General features: G+C 32.4%; 1 protein-coding gene across 2 annotated transcripts in view; it reads left to right on the forward strand.

The window, feature by feature from the left end:
- The window catches only part of LOC132923036 (uncharacterized), a 53219-nt gene that overhangs the window by 34138 nt on the left and 3049 nt on the right, over window positions 1-16032 (forward strand). Inside the window, exons 3-5 of one of the 2 annotated variants that reach the window (XM_060986832.1) lie at window positions 6611-6981; window positions 11608-11781; window positions 13746-13927. In XM_060986832.1, coding sequence (XP_060842815.1) covers window positions 6611-6981; window positions 11608-11781; window positions 13746-13927 — 727 coding nt within the window. Of the gene's footprint in view, window positions 1-6610; window positions 6982-11607; window positions 11782-13745; window positions 13934-16032 lie in introns of both variants that reach the window. The other variant, XM_060986831.1, reaches the window with a different exon arrangement.

A 16032-nucleotide genomic window follows, 5' to 3' on the forward strand; every position in this document is an offset into this window, starting at 1 on the left:
AAAAAGTAAATATTAAATTATAAAAAATACATAGAAATAAAATAATTAAAATAATATTTAGCGACTCATATTTAAATTCTTAAATTATTTGCTGTAGAAAAAATATAAATATTAATAAATAAAATATATAATTTTTTATATAATATATACATCAACATATCGGTATCCTAAGATTAGTTTAATATATGTATAAATATTTCCCTGTATCACTGTTTTTAACTATAATTTGATAATACGACTATAATATAAGTAGTAGACATTATTCATGTACTGCCGCAGCAACTTTCGATATTTGAATATTTAGTTTTTTATTGTTCCACTATTTCAATCAAGCATCTTCCCAATGTTTTACAAATGTTTAGCACTTAGTTGTGGCATCCTTGATGGTGAATAATTATTTTCTGCAATACATTGTTTACTAAAGATAAGTGAAAATAGTCACCTGCAATAGTGCAGTGACGTTCTACGTATATAGATTATAGATATAATATTATGTAGTACCCCGATGTATTTTAATAATAACTATAGAATGTACATATCGTATACGAGTGGGACGAAGAACAGAAAAGTATTTTAAATATTCCGAAACTATCTAAACAAAATGTGACTTGCGGTCGACTTATACCAATTGCTGACACGTCGAGCGCCAACGTATTTCGACGACCGTGATTTATTATATCTACGCAGATAATGCCAAAAAGTGCTTCCCTCGAGTACATAGTAATCGACGTTATACGCTCGTCGTGTCAAACTGATCGATGATCTATCTAATATGTATCTCTTACAGTGGTAATATTATTTATTTGTATTGATGTATATGCATATATTATTTTTGTATTTACTATATTATTATGAATGTATGGCGTATAAATATTGTAACTATATACATATAGCGTTCAAACTCAAAAGTTCACATAGACTTCATTAAAAATACCTATGGTTTTTAGTTTAAAAGTCATTCTTTATAACTAAACACGCAATAATAGGTATTTTTTAAAAATCTAAATTGACATTAATTGCAGCAGTGATGGTATTATAAAATAATTATCAATTAAATATTATTATATTCACTCTAATAACATTGACATAAAAATAATACACTGTGAGGTATTTAAATAAGATATGAACATTATTGTTTTTGCCAAGAAATGCCTTAAATATTTGGTCAAGTTAAATAAATATATATTTTATTAATAAGTTAATGTTTTTTTAAAGCAAAAAACTCGTTTTTTCCAAATAATATATCGATGTTTTCTTTTCATGTATAATTTTAAATACTCTGTGCTTGTATTAGCTAGGTAGTATGCATTTATATTTTTTTATCACGTTTGATGTCCTATATATGTTCATTAAATTGTTTATTTTTCATTTTTTTAAGATTCTAGTTATATTTAACAAAATCTTTTTAATATCCTCTATATAGTTTACCAAAACTTGAAATAAAACAATCAAGTTTTTGGTTTTGTGTTAAAAATATTCAATGGTCCCTAGTTTATTCTAATTTATAGTTTTAATTTATATTTAATAGTTTAAAAGAGGATTATTAATTTAAATTTAATATTTATGAGGATATGTACCTAAATTTTAAATTATAGGCATCGGCATAGAGCCATAAAGAATAGTACATACAAATTATTGGTAGGTGTGAACTTTCACGAGGACAAACACGGAAAAAGATGTAGGTAGGTACCCTATTTATAATATAAAAATCGAAGACGTGTAGATAATATTATTTATATTTCGATATTTTCAATTAAATAATTTACACAGTTTTAACAGTTTCAGTAAAGTATGAGGTTACACATTTTTGTTGTAGTATTTTGGCTGGGAAATTAGAATTAACAAGTATAATTAATACTTTTTTAAAGTAAAATACGTTAAGGATTAAAATATAGTCAATATAGTTTAATATTTAGCTCGAAAATCAATTTATTGAAATAGCCTCAACAGGTTGTTGAAAATTAATTTTGTTATAGTTTTCTAAAAGCAATGTATAAGCGAACTCATCTAATATAATAATAATAATAATAATGGTATGTAAATTAATATTGAAATTTAATGTTTTAAATAACAGCAGTATATGACGATGATGTGTTAATGGATAGATAAACCATTTTTTTAAAAATATTTTTAAAAACATTAAAACTTTATGAAATATCGGGTATATAAATACTTAAATGCATTTAACACCTTATACTTACTGTTCTATGAGCTTTATAATACCAAAGAGAATGATTTGTAATATCTTATTTTCTGTGGTTTAACGTGCAGTATTGTGATTATAAGAAGATGTATGTGTGCGTGTACGATTGTATACATATATGTTACAAACGAAATCCGAGATTCGAATCTTTTTTAAAATTTTATTTTATTTCCGAGATCATATTATTATTTTTTCCTTTGACGCACCGTATACATATAAGTGTTGTGCTCGTCGCGTTTAATGGGGTTTTCTCGAATTCGTTTTGTATTAAAAAGAAAAAGAAGAGTTACGGAGTTACATACAAATTAGATTTTCACGTCCATTTCTCCCCGAAAAAAGAATTACAATATCGAATACATATATACATTATAGACTGCAATACTGTCGAACACTCACGCATCGATGTACTTTAAAAAAGTATTCTTCGGCAGTTCGTCGCGATAGTCGTTTGTAGTGCTTTTTCTTTTTTCGTCGAATAACAGATGGAAATAAAAACTTTACTTTTATGTAAGTACTCTAAAATTCTATACACTCTATTGTTTTCCAATCCACTCTCTTTTTCATTCACACCGAATATATATACATTCAAATTATAAACCAATAACCAGAATGACGTTTAATTATTTCGTTCACAATATTTGACTAACTAAAGATGGATTAATATTTTTTTGTATACAATATACATATTATATGGTGACGTGATGGTGTAATATATTATGAGCAACAGTATCATCTCAATTGTGTACAAGGATAGTGGTGTATAATATTATACTTAATATGATAAGACTATAGACCAGTAAAAAAATAAAACTATTGTTATCGAGATCGAGATGCGATTCGCGGCAAGAAACAACAGCACGTTGCAGATTTCATAATAATATATTAATGACAAGGACCACGTGCCGCGATCTCGGCTGGTCGTGTCTGGGCGTATATATAATATATTATTTTATATCGTGCACGAGCGTTTCATATTAAAAGGTACCAAGTTATTTTTTCTTCACCTTACTGCCGGAGAGTACCTAATGAAAACAATTTTTTACGTGCTTTACTGGTTTCTCATATAACATATAAGTACTACTATTGATTCTTAAGAAATAACATTTTTATATTGGGTCGATGTTAATTTACTAAAACAATGCTATTTTTAATACAAAGTTAAGCTGCATGTATGAACCTACATTTTCCAAAACTTAGCCTTCGTGTACCATAGTATTAGATGTGATAATATGTTTATTATACTTGTACATTTACACAATATACCATACTTTAGAAATCACTGAAATTGTATTTACGTGTTTATACTTTGAATTACAAAAATGTTTGTATATTGTATACCTATATATATCACCGAAATTGAGAGTATATGGATGTTGCACGTTGGGGAATCATTCTGCAGTGTACACGATACAAAATAATATGCTATTGAGCGGCACCGGTCGTGTGTACACGGTTTCTGTCGCATGTACGTATGCTTATAATAAGTACTTATATAAAATTATACTATAATAGACACCTTGTATACGTACAGCTGCAGTATATGTGGGGACAAAGTGTATTATTGATTTGTTATATTGTTATTTATACAGACGAATGACCCATAAAGGACGGTAATAATATATACGTGCCTATATATATTATATATACCTATAGTCGATAATATATAGAATACGCGACTGCAGAATTTTGGTGTTATGACAGTATAATAATATAATATGTTATACATATATACAATTAGGTACACATGATGTGTTATTTAACATTCATTGAAATAATATTTGTGTTTGGAATAACGGGATGGGGAAAAATATATTATTGATCAATGCAGATCACCGTTATAAATTATTATGATAAAAATAATATTTTGAATAGGGTAAAGACATTTTAGCGGGCATCGGATATTGGTCATGTCACACGGCGGTATGTAAATGCATTTTGTTTTCGTGATGTTGAGAATTTTGTTGACTTATCTAGACTTGAGTCACCCCGAGAATCGACTGCGTATTATTTTTAGCTCACACGTGTAGACTGCAGGCACCTTCAATCTACGATGTCCTACTCGTATCATACGTAAATATTATGTAAACTATAATTGATATACATTATGTATATTACATATTATTGTTGCGTGTTTGCATAGTCTCTCTCTATCTTTGAATATTATTATTTCGACTGGGATAGAAAAAACTCAAGGACGGATTGGTTCTAGACTATACGAACCATGCGAATAAACAATAATAAAAACATATTATACCGACGAACTTTTGAGAATATTTTGCATACGATATTATACATGCTTACTAACACTATGCGTCATCCGTGGTAGAATATTATTATATTATTATGATGGTGTATAGGCGTATGCTTAACTCTTTTCTAGTCTTTTTATCAAATTGTATACATATTGTTATTATAAATGGATAATATACATATTTGATGTACCTATACGAATGATTATCACTTGCTTAGAGTTGTATTTTTTTCTATTTGTTCAACCTACGACTCTTACACATGCCGTAGCTGCAGGTTGGAGGTAACTATTATACGCCTATACTGTCCTATTATAGTACAAGTCCTAGTAAAGTTTCTTTATCCGTGTTTTCTATTGTCCCCCGATCACAGTTTCCCGCGATATGCCGATACGTATGTATTATGCGTAGGTGTTAAATATTATAATGCGGCCTCATTGTTGCGTGTATATAATTGTGTACACGCGCGTAACAATTTGATTTTTTCCCGACGCGTCCACAGCGTCTATAAATATTAAAAAATAAAATATACAATATTCTCTCTCTATAATAGTATAATTATAATAATATATACTTGACCAGTGTTAACTAGTTGTAGAAATCAAAATTTTCGAATATAACGTACTTGTGAATCGTATGTAGTGACGTAGTGTGTACACTGTACACAGAAACGTTCTCGTATAACTATTACGTTATTATTATTGTAATTCGCAAGACGCGGCATAGTGGTAGACGAGTATTTAACAAATAGACTCAGCGAGCACTAGACGTCCGTACTCCGTACGCCACTCATACCTTAATAGTAATAAACAATCCCTCAACGATAATTGTGATATCCGAGACCTACCTCAGCACGACTATTGGACATAATATATACACGAGATAAATGTTTAAAAAAATAATAAAATAAAAAGTTCCTACAAAAAAAAACCAAAGCATAAATAACAAGCAAGCTTACTATAATATAAACTTATTATTACATTATTTTTTTTATCATTTTAACGTTGTTTAAAGTCATTTTTACTTTAAATAATTATTTTTTTGATATTTTTAACTTTTATTTATTTTTAAACTGTTCATGTTATTTGTACAAAAAACTGACGGTAACAAACAGAATAATTTTGTTTTATGAATATGAATTTCTTTGAAGGTAATATACGTAAAACAATTATAATATATTATTTGCGCATTATAGTCATTATCAGAGCTTAAATAATATATATAATATCGTTTTCAGGTATTTAAACGTTATAAGTTTTATAATTTTTTCCGTTTAATGTTATTATGATGTTTTCAGACATTATTTTATTTTTTTGTTTGCTATTTAACGTTATAACTACATTAAAAACTATAAAAGAAATTATTACTAAATTATTTTGGTCATTAATTGTGGCATAATTAATCACATTGTGATGTAAGAACTATGTAACATAGAATTTATTAGCAGGTTATTAGGTTATTTTCAATAATTTTTAACTTTACATTAAACGACGAAACTATACACACAACCCCAGTTCCGTAACAATAAAAATGAACGTAAATATGATAATAGTTATTGTGTTACTGGATTAAACTAATATGCGTCTTATACATTCAATACTTATAAATATTTCGAATAGCAATATTATTATATTTTTCTAACGCTATAAGTACATGTACGTTTTTTGTTTATTAATAATCTTTAATCATGAATAATGACATAATAACATGTTTAATGGTTCGATTTTCTCGGTTTTTCGGTTAACGATTTTGTTTTTTGTTTTTAATTTTTTTCCGTTATATCTAAACGGCGTTTCGATGCACTTTTAGTTTTTACATTTTAATCGTAAACAGAGCACAATGGAGGACTAAGCATCGTCAATACGTTTTCTTAAATTTTATCTTATCTTCCGGTGTTATTACATGCGCTCTATTTTATTTTTGTTTATTTTTCGGTTGAACGTGATTATTATTCAGTATGCCACAAAAACAATACAACGCGATATTATAATAATCATTGTCTCGTCGTCGCCCGCTTCCGCGGCGGCTGTCACGCGAGATATAACACTCCTTCGGCACATCACTCTCCTCTCATCGCGCTCTCGCAATCTCGCTCTCCTCTCCGTCCGGCCACTATAATGTGCGAATAGTATCCGTTATATTGGTATATTGTTCACAGTTGGAACGGTGATGGTACTGATGGTGGTGACGGTGGTCGTGTTGGGTACTGTCGGGCTGCTCACTTGCGTGCTGCATCACTACAATCAACAATACAACGCGTCCGTGCCCTGTCTGTCGGCAGCGCCCGGGCCGCCGCACCGCAGGCTTACCGCGCCGCCGCCACCGCTGACCAAGAAGAAAAAATCGACGACGACGACTACGACGGCAGCGGCGGCGGCGGCGGCGGCGGCAGCGGCTGTGACGACGACCACGACGACGACGACGACGACGGCTATCATCGCATCGCCACCACCGCTCTCGACTACGAACGGTGCACGTCGTAGCGGCGGCAGCTGTTGTAACAGTAGCAGCACGTCCTCGCGAACCGCCGTAAGTGCACCCTCTCCACCCCGATGACTTGCTCGGTCGGTCGCTCGGTCGCTCGTCTAGTCAACTCGGCTTTTGTTGTTGTTGTTGTTGTTGTTGTAGGCGTCCTAGGCGGCGGCGGGCCACAGCGCGTGGTGTCGGCGGCGTCGGCGTACCGTTTGCCGCCACCGCACACGCTCATTTATTCACCGCAGTCGTGTTGGCAACGTAGCGCGCCCGAGCGGTTGAATTCAAATGTATTGATTATGATAGGGTCATATGGCTAGCGCTCGCGTATATAATAGTGTAGACCGTTAGACCGTATGTGTATAACCGTATGACCGTATATATATACGTATACACACTCACGTATTTAGATGTATGCGTGTGTGCATTTATATATATATATATTATATTATATTATATTAATATGGTGTGTGTGTGTGTGTGTGTGTTTTTGTGTGTGGCGTGGCGAAGGGCCGCGCGCGACGTTTGCGGTGGTGCCAAGTTTAAAATGGGTCGTCCCAGATTCACACGCGTGCCGCCGCCGCCGCCGCCGTTCTCCTATTGTACGACTATGACGACGACGACGAACTAGTCACCGACGTTTCCTCGGCCGCCGCGTCCCACTCCCACTACTACTAGACCACCCCTTCCCATACTTTCCGTGCCCCCCGGCAGTAGTTTATATATATATATGTTGTATTCCGTATTACTACCACGAGAGGAAAATCGTAATGTATTGGAATGTACACGCGCTCGTCTCCCCGGTTTCCGGCTGCACGCGGATATTATGTAGGTAGAGCTATATGGTTAGAGATTGTAGCTCTCTGCTATATAATATGAATTCGTTTGCGATAGACGAAGTTTCAAATCTTAGATTGGCGTTTACTGACTGCGGCGTGTGTCTATAAAACTTAATATAGAGTGGACCGTAAAAAAATACGTTACCTAACGTCTGAGAAAAAACCTCACACGAACTTATTTCGATTTCCCGAGTTTCATCTCGACTGGTTTGTTTTTTTTTCGACATTCGATGCGCGTCGTGTAACTTTATTTAGAAACTATATAATATATATATTGCAGTATCGGCGAAATAAAAACTACTACCGGTTAAACACTTGACCAACTTTGACCAGTTTTTCCCATAAACATTGTGCGTTTAATATTTTTTAATACATATATGTATATAAATATGACTGTTTATATGTGAGTTTGTCTGTTACAAAACGAGTTCCATATGTTTATCCATAAAACGAGTTTTTTTGACAATGAATTACTTTTTTTTTTAATTTTAAATTTACACCTTTTTACTCTCCGGCGAACGACTCCTGATGGTTTGACAAAATTAGCATCGTATATATACGTTTAACATCAATTTTCTTTTTACGTATATAGGTAGTCGTGTATAGGTAATGTCAAAGGAAATTATGATTTGCTAAAACTATTTAATAAATTAGTGTATATAATTCGATGTACACAAAACGCTTTTATTTATTGAAAATAATTACTTAATTACACCAGAACTTTGAAAGTTGTCAGTTACTTATGAACATGTATAATTGTTACAGTGTTTTTAAATAATTAATAAAATGCAATTATTGTAAAATCTAACGGAATTTGAGCATAAAATTATATTTTATTACCTATATAATATTATTATTATTTCATTAATTCCTGTTTTTTTTTACTTTTTATTGCTTATATGTCTAATAAAATCTACACAACTGTATTTAATTGCGAGAATTTCGTTGTATAATGATACGAAGAAATACATTTTAGTCTTGTATAAATGTGCCTGTGTGTATGTTTGTGTGCGTTATATATTGCAATCTAATATGAATTATTTAATGTTTAAGAATTAATATTTGCCATTTAAATGATTTTATTATTTATCTGAAAAACGAATTTTATCCTATTCAATATATGAGTACTGTATAAAATGATTGTCGTAATACCGAATAATGAGTGCATTTGGGTATGTTTTAAGGATTTAAAAAACGTTAGCTGAAATACTTATATTCTATATACTCCATTTTTGCAATCTTAAAACTTAAAAGCACTTGACAACTATTAACTTTGATCTGGTTCATTTTTAAGATGTATCGTATATTATCCAAGTGCGATATCGAATACATTTATATTATAATACATAAGCTTTTTTTGGTAGTTGCTTTACCCTTCAATATAATATTCTTTACAACATTTTAATCTCTAGCAGGTAAAGCATTAGACATTAAAACATCAAGTATATACATTTACTCGCATATTATAATTGTTTAAATATTTGTTAACTAATGCATATTATAATACTATATAGTATAAAACTGTCAATTCACTCAGCTCTTTAAAATATATTTAAATAAAATGTACAATATATACATGTTTTACGATAGCATACATATAGTATAGGTACTTATAAAACTATATATTCAGCTTTAATATTATAAAAATCAATCTAATTGTGAAGTTGTATAACAAATAGTTTTCGAAAGAAATATTAATAGATTCTTCTGCTACCATACGAGATCAGTGTGTTATACGTATTGTATAGTTAAAAGTTAATATAATTATACTCTTTGAAAAGTCCTAGGCTTCCGTTTTAAATAATAATATCATTACCTTGTGATAAAATAGTAAGCTCAAGATCAAATAATCAGACACTTCAACGACAATGTTACCATACTGCTCGTGTATAATACCTATTGCTTCTAACTGGTATATAATGATTTTAAGAGATTACAACGTTTTATTGTCAAATCAATTTTTAAACGATAAGATAAGCAATAGTATATTATTATTTAATTTTTTTGGCGATTACCCATCGTTTGATTTCGTTCGATTTCTAATTGAGTATTTTATTTGGCGATGCATTTTAATATGCAATGTGGGGCTATCGATACATCTGTTGTTATTTTATTTTATTCGATAACTTTTGTCACGTCGGTTAGTTGAAAAAACAAAATAATCATATAACTTTAATATACTTAGCACAATTTCTCAGTTTTCGATAGTTTGCTTTTCCTGGGGTAGTTAAATTGCGTAATAGAACATATTTAAAAAAAAAGTCGGACCTTAGTCGTAGATCGTATTTATATTTTAATTCAATCCTTAGATAACATCATACACCGAACCCTCGAAACACAAGTGCCTTACGTTAAACGATCGCTCTGTATAGCGTACATACTCGTATATTGTGTATATGTATATACGGTGAGCTGATCGTCGTCCAGTCTGTCCCAGACGTTTTTCCTCCGTGACACGAGGCAAGGCTGAGCGGAACAGAACGCGACGATAGAATTCCGAACACGGTTTAATCGTGCGTACGCGCGCATGCATGATATTCGTGATATTATATTATTGTCGTCGTAGTAATACGACTGCAGACGAATCCGTTTATACACACACAGAAATTACTGAAATATGACGAATTTTGACTGACGGGGAGAGAGCGGAGAAAAAAAAATGGGGAAGAGAGTGACAGAGGGATCGAAATAAGAGGGAAAAAAAGAGTAAAATAAACGGTCGTGTGAAAGGGAGATTATAGGAAATACACACGCGCGCGCACACACACACACACACACACACACACACACACACGCACACACACACACACAAACACACACACGCACACGCACACACACACTCGCACGAACGCGCGTGCGTGTGTGCCCCCTTTTCATTGTCTACTGCAGGGGCCACTGCGCTCTCCCTCGGCGCGGGACACGTCGCATCTCGCGGGGCCGCCGCCGAGTTTTCCCACCGCCGAAAGGGAAAGGACGATATATTTTTATGTATACAAATATATATATATATGTTCGTACACACATTTTTATCGCGCGGAGGGACCTTTGAGCATAACGGTTTTTACTCGGGCGTGTACGTTTCGCCGGCGTCGTCGGTGCACACACGCGCGTCCCACAATATATTATTATAATAAAAATATTTCATTATTATTATAATATCGTCATTGTGTTGTTATTATTGTTATGTACCTATGTACCGGTGCGATAATGATAATAACAGCAGTCGCACGCACGTATCGGGAGAAAAAGTGCGGTTTGAAATGTTTCCGGTGGTCGGCAGTGACGACGCGATCGCGCATTTGTGACGCGCGTGTGCGCCGCCGGGTCTCTTCGGACGTCGTGAAAAACGACGACGACCTGCCTCCGCGTACTCGCGCTCACCGTCGAAATCGCAATGTTATCATCACGACATCGTCCACGTCATGCCGCTGTCGACGGCGCCGTTTAACATAATATTATCATCATACGTATAGCGCGTAAAGCCGCGATATATACGACGTTCGCGCGGGTCTCGTCGCTATATAGTCATATATTATTATTACGGTGTCGTAATACGCGCGGTATTACTGTTGTCCGCATTATAGTTAAATGTTATTGCACCCGCGACCTGCAGCGACGTGTGTCGTCAAACAGTAATAATATAATATTATAATGTTATAATAACGTTTTTACCATAATATTATTCGTAATATATATTATTTTCGCGTGTTGCGATTCGCGTCCTTGCCGTTCACATAACAATCGGTATAATTATTATACACTACAATAATAACTCGTAATTATTATTATTACGTATACGAATGCATTTTCGTTACATGATATTTATCGCGTTGTTTCACCATAGATGTTGACGATGCGGAGCAATAACGGGCTGTCCCGAGAACACGACCGGCAGGTCCGGTTGCACTCGGTCCGGACGGACCTGGAGTTGGACATGCCGCCGCGAATCCATTTGCCGGACGGAGAGGAGTACCCGTACGGCAGCATGGCCAAGTTGCATTTGCGGAATTCCGAACAAGTACGTTTGCAATGATATTATCAATGTCGTTTTATAATATAAACCAAAACGCTTTAAAATAGTTACTACACGTCATGTACGTCTTATTGTTATACCTAATAACACGACACTATACATATATTATTATATAAGAACAAATATAAACAAAAGCCCCGATGTATCGTTACACGAGCAATGAGCTGATGGCGTCTTGTTCTCGGAAATGTTTTCCTAGACTTGTAATATTATATTCTACGCTGTCTGATATTATATGTTGTAAACGGAATGATTCATCAAACATGTTTATTGTTTGCCCTCTCGTTATTCCTCGGACGACGGATTTATTTAAATTCTGATTATCGTGACTTTTGAGCATATAATACTATAATATTGTTTTCAATAATTTACATTTTTATACCATTTTTGGTAGTGTTTCGTGATGACGTGAACTTATTTTTTTAATACAATTGTTAACCAGATTAGGGGTTTTTTTTTTTTCGAAAATGTATGAAAATAACATTTTTAACGAGCGGTTTCTAAGCTATTATTATTTAACCAAGGATAATATAGTTGTTGAAAACGGTTTTATAAAATATGTAAAACATAATATTATGTAATGTTTTAAACGAATATGAAACGATGATACAATAATTTTAATTATTAATACATTCAAATCATTATAACATTTATATCTTCCAAACCCATTTTCATGAATCTATTATCCTTAGTACTTAATGTTAAAGCACTTAAAAATTACCCATTGTATTTTCGATTTAAATACATAAATGTTTTCAAAAAGTCATCTAATTAAAACAATATAAATAATTTAATAAACAAATGGTGATTTTTATTTGAAAAACAGAAGTGGTTATCGTCACAATATGACACTCCCGTAAATTGTATAATATATCTAATATAATAGTAGTATTATAAAATATTATCCATTGATTAATATACTTAAAAGTTCTAGAAATTAGAATTGTAATAAAGACAAAAAATAGAGGTGAGTATACTCGGTGAATCCAGAATTACCCTGTATATACACGTAAAATGTGGATAGATTCCTGCAGCAGATAGTGATATGATACTATGACAGAAAAACTAACACGAGATCATAAAATAAAATTTTTTTTCTCTTTGAACAACGAAAACGACACAATTCTTCTATTTCTTTTATGTGGCGTGTAAACTAAAATTAAAAAAAAAGATTCCACTTCGTCTATTTCAATGGCACTATCAACTATAATAGCATCGACTTATCTGATGTGTTCGGTGGTACCCGTTTAATTAATAATAATAAATGTCGTTAATCGTCTTTGTCGGCGTATACAGTTATAAATACCACTGACGCCGTTCAGAATAGGAGCGGCTCTTCTAATATAAAGTATAAAGACATATATATATAAGAGCGCATCACCGTTTGGTTAGTCGTGCGGTAATTTTAGAAATTAATAATTCATATTTTCATTATTTTGAAACCCAAAAACCATCCAATCAATAACTAGGAGTATGGTTTAAATATTATCTATCTACTTCTTAAACGACATAAACTGCAGGAATTGAGACACACGAGTTTTTTTCAACGGAGGATTTTGGGTTATATTATAGGTTAGGCTACTAATTATTACAGTTTCAAAGTTAATACGAATTAAATGCTATAAAAAAATGTAGTAATATAGTTCTTAATAAAGTTATTCAATTAACAATATACATATATAAATAGTATAATACTATATTAGGCATATACTTAGTGTGAAAACTCACAATTATAACTTGCTCAAGTTGGCTTTTTATTCGCTGTTAGTCGGTCCACAACACGTCTAGGGGTGGTAAAATATTTAGCTTACCACTATAATTCCAACAAAATGCTATGTGTACGAAACGTGTGTGCACAACGTGTATATCGTGGGTATATTATAGATTGTATTAATAGTCTTATTATATCTATAGCGTTGTTTAATAAACTGTCATGGTGTTTTCCGCAGGAACGAGAGATCTACCAGAAGTGCATCAGGGGACCTCCCAACCGGACGATATGGACGTCAACCGCGGAATGTGGGAAAATGTCGCAGCCTCACAGGTCCAGTTCTGCGTCTGGCCTCACGTCCCTCTCTACGTCTTCGTCCGAAGTGGACTCGGTCACGAGATGTAATAGTGTCTCCTCGAAGTATGTGTACGTATACATATACGCATTACCCTTAGTTATTTTTTTTTTTATATTAGGAGAGATTTTAGCTAGATAATATTTTATCACGATGATTATATGGTTAGATAGGACATGGCATATGTGTTGTTAAAATTCCCAGGTGGTCACCCATCCAGGAACTAGCGTTGGAAAGTACGCTTAGTTATATATATTATATGAGATTATGTTATCGAAGTTATTTACGAGTCTGCACAACTCATGTTTTTTATTTTCCGACCAAATCTGAAATAAATATAATATATATGTCGCCCATAGTATACCAATTTATCCATTTACCACGGTAGACAGTTCGAGGAAAACTATTAACTGCCGGAATTTCAAATACCTAATCGTCGTGACACGACAGTGTGCTCTTATTATAGTAGCAGCCATCCGTTAATGTTATCATCAGATGCGTCACCTCTCCCTTATACGCCCCTGAGGACACGTAATTATACCTATATTAAAGTATGGACGTAAAATTTTATTGTAGTATTTTTCATTCCACATAATATAGCCACGTATAGTAACTACACTGATATTTTTTTTCTTAAACGTGAATTCGCCAATCGTTCCTTCATACTACTTAAACACAACACGTGTATATATAACTTACAAATCGCAATACGCACATTTTATTGTATTAAAACTATAGAAATCTACCAAAAAATTTAAGTGAGCGTCTTATACTTTAAACAAAACATCACCTTTTATAATATTTTAATCTGGCTCCAGTAGTATAATAAAGTCATAAATATACGATAGTGTGTTTGTGTGTACTTATACTGTGGAGAGGCGAGGTGAGGTATATATATACATATACATATGCATTTTATCGAGTCTTGAAGAAAATAAAAACGAATTATGTTTGAGGAGAAGCCGAAAGATTTCAGATACCGGGCCATATCGAGATGCTGAAGAATTTAATAGCGAAACTGGTTGTGGAAAAACAGTATCGCCGCGCCTCGTACAACCAAACACACACACACACACATATATAAATATATATTATACATATATATTTAGGCACTCGTATTATTCCGGGACCATTTTAAACGCTATAAACGTAATAATATAAAATACGATATAGGAACTGCACGTGTCATAATAAATTCATTTTAAATATGTTAATTTTTTGAAACGTTCTATTCAAAATTTTCTCGTGCGCGACATTACCAGTCGATTAAATATCGCCTTCCAATGACGCCACCACCGTCCGTATACGGTTCCTGTAAGTTGTATAATTTGTTTGCTTACATCTATACCAGTACTGTATAAAAATAGGCGTCGCAGTGTTTTTTGCAGTTAATTTCAAGTACTACTCTATTAAATATCAAATAATATTGTTGACAAATTTTCTGATAGTTGTTGTTTGGAATATTTTTAAGAAGTTTATAATATTGCGTAAATTATACAGGAATAATTTATTAAGATTTAGTATATTATGTATCTATTGTATTCAAATTGATAAAACCCAAAATTATATGATTTATTAATATGGATTTTAATATTGTCGTTAATTGTGTAAATAGTGTAATGAATATATTTCATTGGAATTCAAATTTTAAATTTGAAAAATAGAATGTTTTTCAATTAAAAACTTAATATAGGTTAGGGAAGAAGTTTTATTAAAATTTGAGATATTTGAGACAAAGCTAGCAATTTTAAATCATTTCGAAAGTTTTTATTTTCAAAAGTACAAACATTTTGAAAAGTTGCTAGAGTATTATTAACTTAACTTCATAATACTGTTGTTAAAAGTTTTATTGAACGAATTTTGGAATTTTCAGTTTATGAAGATTGAACATTTGTCTACTAAAATAGTAAATAGTTATATCTAAATAAAAGATAACATTAATTGAATACAAAATCGGCTAGATTTCAATAATATATGCCTAATATGTCAAAAATTTGATTTTTAACTTTCTTTGATACTTTTTATCACTATGGTATTACACGAACGAAGTATTAATAACATTATATTAAAATATATCGATTTTATGACATTTCGATAATATTTAATTAACTAAATATACATGACCTTTGTTTTGACTTACGAGCCAGTACATCACATGCATGTGCAACGT

Source organism: Rhopalosiphum padi, chromosome 2, assembly GCF_020882245.1.
Source record: "Rhopalosiphum padi isolate XX-2018 chromosome 2, ASM2088224v1, whole genome shotgun sequence".
NCBI classification, from domain to species: Eukaryota; Metazoa; Arthropoda; class Insecta; order Hemiptera; family Aphididae; genus Rhopalosiphum; species Rhopalosiphum padi.